General features: G+C 40.4%; 1 protein-coding gene across 13 annotated transcripts in view; it reads right to left on the reverse strand.

The window, feature by feature from the left end:
* The window catches only part of LOC144686695 (RNA-binding motif, single-stranded-interacting protein 1-like), a 637,597-nt gene that overhangs the window by 249,499 nt on the left and 375,753 nt on the right, over positions 1–12,345 (reverse strand). For all 13 annotated transcript variants that reach the window (XM_078552250.1, XM_078552249.1, XM_078552248.1 and 10 more), the window contains one exon: positions 1,511–1,680. In XM_078552250.1, coding sequence (XP_078408376.1) covers positions 1,511–1,680 — 170 coding nt within the window. The remainder of the gene's footprint in view (positions 1–1,510; positions 1,681–12,345) is intronic.

A 12,345-nucleotide genomic window follows, 5' to 3' on the forward strand; every position in this document is an offset into this window, starting at 1 on the left:
AAAATATGACTCCCAGATCCTACCACTCCAATTCTGACCATAACAGGACTTTTAATGAATTTGGAAGGGTGAAGGCATTTACTCACTGTCTATGCTTAACTAATTAGATAATGGAGACTTCAAACTGCTGCTGCTGTATACTTATTCAATGCTCAAGCCACCCAAAGGGGCCTAAAATGTTAGTCACCACTGGATTCAATGTTGCTTGTTGACATCACCTAAGCATCTCAAATTTGAATTTGAGACCTGAAGTTGTCCATGGAGCCTCAACAATGGCCCGATTTTGCAGCAATAATGCCAGTGAAACACAGTCAGCAACTTCTGGAGCCCACACATGTGCACACAAATGTGGAAATCCAGAAATTGCTGTCAGTGATTCTATGCTTCATTTGTGACACCCCAAACAAAAGGAAATCTGTGAATTCACAGGAGCTTCTAATTTTTGCTGTTAGTCTTGCTGTAAAAATTCTTGAAGAAGTTACAACTTGTTGAATGAGATACAATTGCATTTTTAATGGCATCTAACTTCATAACTGCTAAACATCTCCACCAGTCCTCAGAAACTAATTTTATATTTGTGGAATGTCCAATGTCTCCATAATGATTAAAAAAATAAAATGTGGGCTTTTTTATGTTTGGTTATCTTTATTTTAGCTTCTATCTTAATCCAATCATATTCATTTAATTTACTATCTGATAATATCCTTCACTTTTTAAAAAGTTAAGTGCTTTTAATTTCCTGTTTTACTGAGTGCGATTGGCTGCTTACCTGTTTGCTAACATCACTGCAGCTGCATGCCAAAATATCCCCTTGAACTGGTATCAGATTTAACTGCCTTCAAGAACCGGGAAAACCATACCACAAAGATCATTTGATCACTGGGGGGCAGCTTTCTTCGAGGTCAACGGCAAGCGCTGTTGCTTGGCTGCTAACCACAAAATAAGTTTAAAAATCAAATTTATTCTACAGGATAGAAGATTTTAAAAAGAGGACTTTTTTTTTAAATATTCAAAAACTTCACCCTAAAGTCATTATCTTTTAAGTAAGATGTGGTCACTGAAAAAGCATGTTTACTTTCTTAATATTTTATAACGGTTTGTTTTAGATCAGTCCAACAAGTCAACCTGTGTGCAAAAGGAGACAAATTCAGTTTTAATTCTTGAATATCAATTGACTGCTGTGACTTTTTTTTTCGTTTTAATATAGACTCTAAATTCTAATCCATTGAAATCAAATTATTTAGTGAAACCATTCTGCAGCTTGATAAATTTGAGCTCCAAAGCACGAAGCACAGTCTAAATGACATACACAGCTAAAGCAAAAGCATAACTCTTGTATTGCAAACTAAACCCAACTGCTGTAATTTGAGTCAGTTCTAATACATACAAACTCCTTAGTGCAATTATACAGATTTAAAATATGAAAAAACTATTCCAATAATGCCGAAAGTAAATTGGACAAAGAAAAAAATGTAAATGGCTGCTTAGAATAGGATGTTTGGGTACTTACGGCTGGCAGAGTTTCACCAGATCTTGGTCAGTAGTGCCTGGTGGCAGTCCTCTGATGTAAAGGTTTGTTTTACTGAGCTGTTCCCAACCTGTATTATTGCTGCCACTACTGTTGCTGTTGGTGAGGGGACTTGGTGGGGCCATTGGATGGGAGGTAGGTGCACAGGGTTGCTGTAAAAGATAATATATCCTGTATTGAACTTTATTCCTAGGTTGTTTATTATACTTAATAGGCAGATAGCATACTTGTAATAATATGCTCAACATAGGATCTCAATCGCTGAATATCACAAGGATTATTAACGAACAATGCTGCATGAATGAATGACAACATATCAAAAGCATAGATCCTATTGTATGTACTCATGGCTGATAGCACAAAACCCAGAAGCATATATTGAAAATAATAGCAGAGATAAATATTTTTCCAGTCCTAAGATTATAAATGCCTTGAACTGCATTCACACAAGTTACAATATTTATTTAATTACTCCTCGCATCCAGTGGTGTCAATCTAATTATAAAGCTAAAAATGACAGTGTGCAGGAACAGGCATTTCTTCTGGAAAATATGAACGACTGTTTTCTGCCAACGCCATGCATGCACAGTTTGACTGTTTTACTCAGTTCTGTTGTTGAGAGGGATGACCAAGACCAAAGATGGTGCTGCTCAAATCATCACAGCTGGACAGCTGAGTCATGCAGTGAGCGTTAATTAAAATTTCTTCCTTGTTGACTCACTGGGCTCAAGTCAGGAACACCTTCACATTTTTAAATTCAGAGAGTCAGGTCACCAGCGAGCTGCAAAGATAGTTTCTTTTTCCATATCAGTCTAAGTTTTTCTTTAAAGAGTAAAAGCGCCTGAAGCACTGAGGCAAAAATGTTGCTTTATTTCAATGAGTTGCAAGTGAAGCTTGTAGAAAAAAAATGCCAATAAGGCAAACTCGTGACCAATGATTCAGCTTTTTAGTCCTCATCTGCAGAAGAGCTTTTTATTCTTTCCCTTTACACGGTGTCTCTTGGGAGGGAGAACAGGTTGAGGAGGAGTGGGAAGGTGGGGGTGAGGAGGAGGGGAATAGGTGATGAGAAATGGGGTCCCCATAAATGCTGCCCAACACTCCCCATGCCTACCGACACTTCCTGGGAAATGCTGAAAATTTTGAAATTCATGCATATGCACTCTGATGTCACCACGCTCATGCAGCCCTGCACAGACCTTAAGTATGCATGCGCAGAAGTCTGCATTAGTGTGGAGTAATAATAGAAGGTTGTGCAGAGTGGACTGACATCTTGCGTTGGAAGGAGACACTGAATATGAACACAATGCTAAATTCTCTGAGCATGTCTGCTGTCACTCCCTAATCCAGACAAAGTTGCCCCTCCCCTCTAAAGATATGCTCAACTGTTCTGTCCTGGGCTCCTCCTGCTTGTGCAGTGAGTGTGAGGGAAGACTATTGGAAGGACAAATTATCCCAATTGGTCTCAGTCTAAATAATTAATCTGATCTATTTTTCACTCTAGGCAAGACAACCAGCAGATTTCCACAATTCTTATGACATGAATACAAAGTAAATTAGAACATCCAGAACAGTTGCTGTGCAAGGGCATATTGGGGATGAACTTTGAAATGGTAGAAACAAGGTCTGACAGGACTTTCAGATTTGATAGTGTGCAGAGTGCACTTTTCTTCCTAGCCCAACAGGATTTCATGTGTGGATTTTCGTGTCGCTTCAACAGATGTGTTCAGCAAAAAAAAAGTTTACAGTCTAGTTTGATGTAGTCTGATGTGTGAAGTTAGACCAAGTCTCAATTTGTAAAACAAATTGCAAATACTGCCTATAAAGCCAGTGTTGGAGGGATGGGTGGAGGCGGCAGTGGCTTTGCACAGTGTTTGCTTGTGAACCAAGCGAAAGACATCATCTTTTCAAGGCAGCCATATTTATACAGAACCTTCCACAGGCCTTCCGATTTACTATGTTAAAAGCCTTGATCAGGTCAATGAGCAACATATAGAAATCCTTATCCTGTTCGCAGGACTTTTGAATCTGACATGCTGCAAAGATCACATCTACTGTTCCCTATCCTACATGGAAGCCAGAGTGATTCTGGATACACACAAGTCAATTAGGTGAGTGACAATTCAATTAAGAATAACCCTTGCAAGAACTTTTCCTGCTCTTGAAAGAAGTGATATTCCATGATGATTGTCACAAATGAATTTGCTCTTTTTCCACTTGTAGAGATGAGTTATGGAGGCATCTTTATAGTGTTGGGGCACAGCGCCCTGGTTCCACATTACACAGAAGAGACTAGAGACTTTCTCAACCATGCGAGTTCCTCTGTACTTGAATATTGCAAATGCATAACATCAGCTCCCAGCGACTTGCCCATAGAAAGCTGATTTATGACCTTTGTGACTTTTGCTTGAGAAGGATCGAGAGCAAATTCTTCCAGGGTGTGGTGCTGTGGAAGTGACTCAATGGTAGAATTGCACACTATGGATTGTTGATTTAAGAAATTGCTGAAATGCTTTGTCCAATGACAGAGAAACGCACGTCTATTTGTTTGGAGTTGATTGCCATTTGCTGAAGACGATGGCTTTGAGGCCATAGATTGATCGCAGACCTGTGTGCAGAGCCTTCAGGTCATTTATAATCAGCAGCTGCTTGAAGCTTATCAGCCTCGTTTCCCCACCATCAGTTTTTCATCTCTCAGTTTGACCTGCAGCATGTGCTTTGTGTAATGGTATCTGACGTTCCTTGCTGGTAATTTCTTGTCAGATGTGCAAGATCTGTGAGCGCCAGGCAAACTTCTAGACAAAGTGCTTATGTCTTGGACATTGTCGAACCGGCCTTGGTGCTTCCATTTAATGAATCCTAGGACCTCAGATGCTGTGCTGTAAGTAACATCCTTTAACTTCTTCCAAGAATCTTCAATGGCAGCATTGTCCTCCAGGATATCAGCAATTCCTGTGGCTAGTTTGTGTTCCAGTTCTTGTCTCTTGGCCAGGTCTTTAAGAACAGTTAAATCAAGCTTACTTCATGACTTGACTGAAGTGTCTTTGATTTTATCTTCAAGGACAATACTCCAGACAAGCCAATGGTCAAACCAGCATTCTGCATCTCTAAGGGAGTGGGTAGAGCGCACACCCTTGAGATCTCTCTGACATACACCAACAGTCCAACATGTGCCAGTGTTGGTTGCTTGCTGGAAGTCTTGTTTTTGTGATGGTTAGATCAAGTTCTCTGCGCTGAGAAGTTGGCCATTGGAGTTTGCTCTACCAATACCATGGTGTCCTAGTACTCCTCTCATAGAATCTAGGAGTAGGCCATTCAGCCCTTCGAGCCTGCTCCACCATTCAATATGATCATGGCTGATCCTCTCTCTACGCCATATTCCCACTTTCTCTCCATACCCCTTGATGCCACTAATATCCAAAAATTTATCAATTCCTTTCTTGAATCTACTCCGTGACCCAGCCTCCATAGCCTTCTGTGGTGGAGAATTCCACAGGTTGACCACCCTCTGAGTGAAGAAATTATTCCTCATCTCAGTCCTAAATGGCTTGCCCCATATCCAGAGACTGTGGCCCCTGGTTCTAGACTCCTCAATCAGAGGGGAAAAACATCCTCCCTGCATCCAGTCTGTTTAGCCCCGTTAGAATTTCATACATTTCAATCAGATCCCCTCTCATTCTTCTGAACTCTAGTGAATACAGGCCCAGTCAAACCAATCTCTCCTCATACAACAATCTTGCCATCCCCGGTATCAGCCTAGTGAACCTTCACTGCACTCCCTCTATTGCAAGTATACCCTTTCTTAGGTAGGGAGACCCAAACTGCACGCAATACTCCAGGTGTGGTTTCACCAAGGCCCTGTCTAATTGCACTAAGACTTCAAAACTCAAATCTTCTTGCAATGAAGGCCAACAAACTATCTGCCTTCCTAATTATTTGCTGCACCTATTTACTTTCATTGACTGGTGTATAAGGACACCCACATCCCTTTGTACATCAACATTTCCCAATATATCACCATTTAAATAATACTCTGCCTCTGTTCTTCACACTAAAGCATATAACTTCACATTTATCCATGTTATACTGCATCTGACACACGCACACACACCGAATCGCCCTGGAGCCTCCTTGCATCCTCCTCACAACTCTCAACCCCACCCAGTTTTGTGTCGTCAGCAAATGTGGAAATATTGCATTTGGTTCCCTCATCCAAGTCATTTATAATATAGATCCCTGCAGTGCGAAATCCAAATACACTACATCCACTGGTTCTCCCTTATCTATTCTACTAGTTACATTCTCAAAAAGCTCCAGTAGATTAGTTAAGCATGATTTCCCATGTATTAGTCTGTGCCCACTTGAGCATTCGAATCACCAAAAATAAGGAGTTTGTCCTGGTAGGGTGGTACTCTAATTATCTTGCTGAGGTCATCAGAATGCTTCTTTGATATCATCTGTTATGTGTCATTGTTGGAGAATAGGTGCTACTGAGTGCTTTTCTTCCTCTTCCCCAGATTGGGGAGAGCAGCGCTATACTCAAAAACTCTGCTCTGTAACCTCAGGAGAATACGAACCCCACAACTGTTCTGATCTGTGGAGAGTAACTGTCACCCTGAGGCCACCTGTGTGCAAGGTTATGACTGAAGACTGCCAGCAGCATCCTCTACCTGTCCGTCGTCACATCCCCAATGCCACAGGACTTGATATATTTCTTCATATTCAAAACCATATCTGATCAACCTGAAAACATCGGTTTCAATAAATGTCAAAAAAGATGCTTGAATTACTAAAGACAGATTCCTTCCACAACATCCACATAAAACATTATTTCAGCATCATGTGTTTCTGAACAGTGTCCATGTTAACAGAAATAATTGGCTGCCACTAAAACAGCCCTGATTAATCAATACATTATTTGTTTTCTAGAAAGTTGCACATGAATTACTTCTAAAATGACATACCTGCAAAGATTACAGAGGTTACATCAAAGACGATAACAGTATTTACAAAAGCTCCCGAGCTGTAACAGATGGACGAGGGCAAATTGAGCTTTTGGCACAACCTACATCAAGACAATATCAAACGTGATGGATAAAATTGATTGCCAAAAGGCAATTGGTATTCTCACAGGTTTGACCAATTATCTGATTGTGATTGTTTTGAGAACAGGTCTATTTTACAATGTACAATTCACAAGTTTCTTTGAGCATTGGCTCACTCGGATCATACAGAAACCTAAGACTTAGAGCTTTCTCAATCTGTTTTGAAAAGATTGGGTTACAGATGCAACTTGCAATATTTCCTTGAAAGTGGTCCTTGGATAATTCAGCTTTAAAGAAAAAAAAAACTCTGCTTGTTGTTGCCCAAGATTTTCCCTTCTTTGCAATGCCCTTTCCCCTATATTTCAAGATGCTAGTTTTGACTTTTATAATTTTTATGAAAAGTCATCTTACTGAGAACACGGATTTATTTTCACCAACTTCGCAGGCTGACTGATTCAGTGTCTTTTAGTGCAGCCTTGACAAATGAGAGTGCAGCTGACTGAGTGAAGACTTGGAGTTTAGCGAGAGGAGAGTTGGGGGTAGGAGTCGGTCGTTTCCCCTTCCTATCTTTCTCACCCCATAGAAATTGGTTCTTGCTCTATGACAGGGAAAGGAGTTAGCTGTTTGGCAAGTATCTGGTAAGTGGATAAGTTCCATTCTATCCCTAAGGTTTAAAATACTACACAATTTGGTAGTAACGTTAATAAAATATATATAAGAAATAAGTGATTAATATAATTAAGTAATTATTTAAAACACATTAAGGATGGCAAGACATGTGATGTGTCAAGGCTGCAGCATGCGGGAGCTCCTGGATTGTGATCCAAGGCAAATACATCTGCAGTAAGTGTTTGCGGCTTAAGGAACTTCAGCTCAATGACTCTGTGAGCCGGAGGCTGAGCTGCAGGACCTGTGACACATCAAGGAGGGGAAAAGTTACCTGGATACTTTATACCAGGAGGCAGTTACACCACTTAGGATAGGGTCTTCTGATTTGGTCAGTGGCCAGGGACAGGAGGGTGTGACTGCGAGTGAGACATGTAAGGGGACCCAGAGGGCAGGACAGCAGGAGTGTGAGTCTCTGCAATTGTCTAACAGGTTTGAGGTTCTGTTGAAGAGTCATACGGACTCGAAACGTTAACTGTGCTCCTCTCCGCAGATGCTGTCAGACCTGCTGAGTTTTTCCAGCACAAATAAATTTTTATTTTTGTTTGAGGTTCTCTCAGCTTGTTTGGTTGGGAGCAGGAGCTGCAGAGTGGATGAGCAAACTGATATGGCAGCATGGTACAGGGAGCCATCCAAGCGGGGGGATCAAAAAGGAATGTAGTGGTAGTAAGGGACAGTATAGTAAGGGGGATTGACATTGTTACCTGTAGCAAAGAGTGAGTGTCCAGATGGCTTTGTTGCCTGCATGGTTCAGGACATCTGCTCAGGGCTGATGGGGAACTTGCAGTGGAAAGGGGAGGATCCAGTGCTTGTGGTCCATGTAGGTATCAATGATACAGGCGGAATGAGGAAGGAGGTCCTGCATTGTCAATATGAAGAGCTAAGCACCAAATTAAGAAGCAAAACCTCAAAAAGGTAATAATTTCTGGATTATTATCTGAGCCACGTGCAAACTGGCATAGGACAAATAAGATTAGAGAAATGAATGCATGGCTCAAAGGCTGGTGGGGGAGAAGTGGGATCCAGTTTGTGGGGCACTGGCACCAGTACGGGGGAAAGTGGGATCTGTACTGTTAGGACGGTCTACACCTGAACCGTGCTAGGGCTAGTGTCCTCGCGAGCCACAAAACTCGGAAAGTAGAGAGGGTTTTAAACTGAATAGTTGGGACAAGGAATCAAATTTGGGAAGATGTGGTAAATCAAAGAGTAGAGACAAGGCAAGAAAGACAGGTATTAAAATGGGAAATGATACACTGACAGGTAGGGACAGAGGGCACAAATCTAAGAGTAAATCAGCAGATAAGGCTAGATGCTACAAAAATAATACAAGGACAAAACTAATGACTATGTATCTATACAGGCATAGCATTCAAAAAACAGGTGAACTGATAGTGCAAAGTACAAATAGAAATAAACAAGTATGATCTGATAGCCATGACAGAGACATGGCTACAGGATGACATCAGCTGAGACTTTAATAGTGAAGGTTATGTGGCACTTAGGAAGGACAGGAAGCTAAGAGAAGGTGGAGTGGTGGCTCTGTTAATTAATGATGGTATTGGCACATTAGAGGGATGACCTAAGTTCAGGAAACCAGGATGTAGAAGCGGTTTGGGTTGAGATGAGAAATGATAACAGCAAGAAGTCACTTGTGGGAGTGGTGTACAGGCCCCCTAATGGTAACTACACAGTAGGGCAGAATATAAAAGAGATAATGGGAGCTTGCCAGAAAGGTACAACAATAATCATGGGGCATTTTAATCTACATATAGATTGGAAAAATCAGATGGGCAAAGGTAGCATAGAGTTCATAGAATGTTTCCAGGATAGTTTCTTAGAACAGCAGGTTCTGGAGCCAACCAGGGAGCAGGTTATACTCGGATAAAAGCAAAGTACTGCGGATGCTGGAAATCATACGGGCTCAAAACATTAACTCTGTCTTTCTCTCCACAGATGCTGTCAGACCTGCTGAGTTTTTCCAGCGTTTTTTTTTGTTTTTGTAGCAGGTTATACTAGGCCTGGTATTGTGCAACAAGATAGGACTAATTGATTACCTCCTAGTGAAGGCACTCCTAGGTAGCAGCAATCATATGATTGAATTTTACATTCATTTTGGAGGGAGATACAAGTGCATCCAAGACTAGTATTTTATACTTAAATAAGGGCAATTATGAGGGCATGAAAGCAGAGCTAACTAAAGTGAACTGGCAAATGAGGTTAACCTCTATGTCAATAGAGGTTTAGTGCCAGACATTTAAAAGGGACATTTCAGAATACACAGAATATATACATTCCAATGAGAATGAAAGATTCCAAGGGGAGGGCCCACCATCCGTGGTTAATTAAGTTAAAGACAATATCAAACTTAAAGAAAAAGCATATAATTATGCAAAGATGGGTAGCAGGTCAGAAGATTGGAAAAAAAATATAAAGAACAGCAAAGAATGACAAAAAGATTAATAAGGAGGGAAAAATTCATATAGAAACAAAGATGGTTAGTAAGAGTTTCTATAGATATTTAATTAAAAAGAGTTAACAAATTGAGCATTGGTCCTAAAGAGTGCTCCTGGGGAATTGATAATGGAAAAATAGGGAGATGGCGGATGAATTAAACAGGTCTTTACTATAAAGGACACAAGTAACATCCCGGAAATAGCTGTAAATCAGGAAATGGAAGGGAGGGAGGGACTCTGAGAAAATTACAATCACCAGGGAAGTGGTATTGAGCAAATTGTTGGGGCTGCAAGCTGACATGTCTCCAGCTCCAAATGGACTTCACCCTAAGGTCTTGAAAAAAGTGGCTAGTGAGATGGTTAGTTGATGCACTGGCTTCAATTTTCCAAAATTCCCTAGTTTCAGGAAAGGTTCAATTAGATTGGAAAATAGCCAACATAACTCCTTTATTCAAGAAGGGAGAGAGACAGAAAGCAGGAAACTATAGGCCAGTTAGCCTAACATCTGTCATAGGGAAAGTGTTGGAAGCTATTGTTAAAGATTTTATAGCAGGGCACTTAGAAAAATTCAAAGCAATCAGGCAGAGTTCAATATAGTTGAAGGGAAATCATGTTTAACCAATTTATTGGAGTTCTTTGAAATAGTAACATGTGCTGTGGATAAAGGGGAACTGGTGGATGTGATCTACTGTACTGAGGTTTTCAGAAGGCATTTGACAAAGTGCCACATCAAAGGTTATTGCAGAAAATAAAAGTTCACGGTGTAGGGGTAACATATAGGCATGGATAGAAGATTGGCTAGCTAACAAGTAGCAGAAAGTTGGCATAAATGGGTCTTTTTCTGGTTGGCAGGATGTGACGAGTGGTGTGCCACAGACCAGTGCTGGGGCCTCAACTTTTACAATTTATATAAATGATTTGGATGAAGGGACCGAACGAATAGATGTTAATTTTGCTGACGACACAAAGATAAATAAGAATGTAAATTGTGAAGAGGTCATAAGGAGGTTACAAAGCGACGTAGATAGTGAATGGACAAAGATCTGGTAAATGGAGTATAATGTGGGCAAATCATTCATTTTGGCAAGAAGAATAAAAAAAAGCTTTGAATTTTGAATGGTGAGAGACTGCAGAGCTCAGATTCAGAGGGGTCCTAGTGCATGATTCACTGTTAGTATGCAAGTACAGCAGGTAATTAGGAAAGCTAATAGAATGTTAATGTTTATTGTGAGGGGAATTCATTACAAAAGTAGGGAGGTTATGCTTCAGCTGTACAGGGCATTGGTGAGACCACATCTGAAGTATTATACACAGTACTGGTCTCCTTATTTAAAGGAAGATTTAAGTGCATTAGCAATTCAGAGAAGGTTTACTTGACTAATACCAGGCATGGGTGGGTTAGGCTTGTATCCACTGGAATTTAGAAGAGTAAGAGGCAACTTAATTGAAACCTTTTAGATCCTGAGGGGTCTTGACAAGGAAGATGTGGAGAGGACATTTCCTCTTGTGGGAGAATCTAGAACTAGGAGTCATTGCTTAAAAATATGGGGTCACTCAATAAAGACAGAGGTGAGAAGAATTTTTTTTTTTCTCTTGAATCTTCGGAACTCTCTTCCCCAAAAGGCAGTGGAAGCAGAGTCTTGGAATATTTTTAAGGCACAGCTAAATGGATTCTTGATAAACAAGCGAATGAAAGGTTATTGAGGGTAGGTAGGAAAGTGGGGTTGAAGTTACATTCAGATCAGCCATGATGTTATTGAATGGCCGAGCAGCACAAGGGGTCAAGTGGCCTACTCCTGCTCCTAATTCATACGTTAATAAAAATAATCAATTTTATATGAAGTATGCACTGATCCCAACTTAAATCAAATGAAATGCATAATTTGACAGCATAATGTAATATGAAACATTTTAATCTAAAATGCCAATATTTAGAGGAAACTAAATATTCTAAGCAACTACGTAAGCAATCCTATTTTTTTTTGATGTAGTTGATGTCAAGTACAATAGGATGCAATAAGGGTAATGCATCTGAAGGAAAGGAAAGGCACACATGTTGTCATCCTCAGTCTGGTGGTTACAAGACCAAATGACATCCAGTGCTGAGAAATGTGTTCATTGGAATTTGAGTGGGTAAGTTTGCTTCTGGTTAAAATAGCCTTCCTCATTCTTGAATTCTGCAATGTCTGAGCACGTTCCTAGGAAATGTCAAACAGGAAAAATTGATCAAAATTAGAATGGTGTCTTAATTATTGATAGTGGATTGAGACTGAACTGATGGATTGGTCATCCTAAATTTAACTGAAACTGATGAAAGAGGTCCATTCTGTACCCAGTAAAATGCAAACAACTGGTCCACTAGCCACAGAATCTTTACAGTGTAGAAAGAGGCCATTCAGTCCATCAAGTCTGCACTGGCTCTCTGAAAGAGGGTTCTAACTAGGCCCAATCCCCTGACTTATCCCAGTAAACTTGCACATTCTCTCTTTTCAGATAGCAATCCAATTCCCTTATCAATACCTCAAATGAAACCTGCCTCCACCACCTTCTTGAAGTACCCATAATTCTTTCTGCAGTATCCGCACTGCAAATTTCTGGACATCTCAACTGACAGCTGAAAGTTCCGACTATTGAAACTTTGGGGAGCATTGTTGTG

Source organism: Cetorhinus maximus, chromosome 11 (genome assembly GCF_964194155.1).
Source record: "Cetorhinus maximus chromosome 11, sCetMax3.hap1.1, whole genome shotgun sequence".
NCBI classification, from domain to species: domain Eukaryota; kingdom Metazoa; phylum Chordata; class Chondrichthyes; order Lamniformes; family Cetorhinidae; genus Cetorhinus; species Cetorhinus maximus.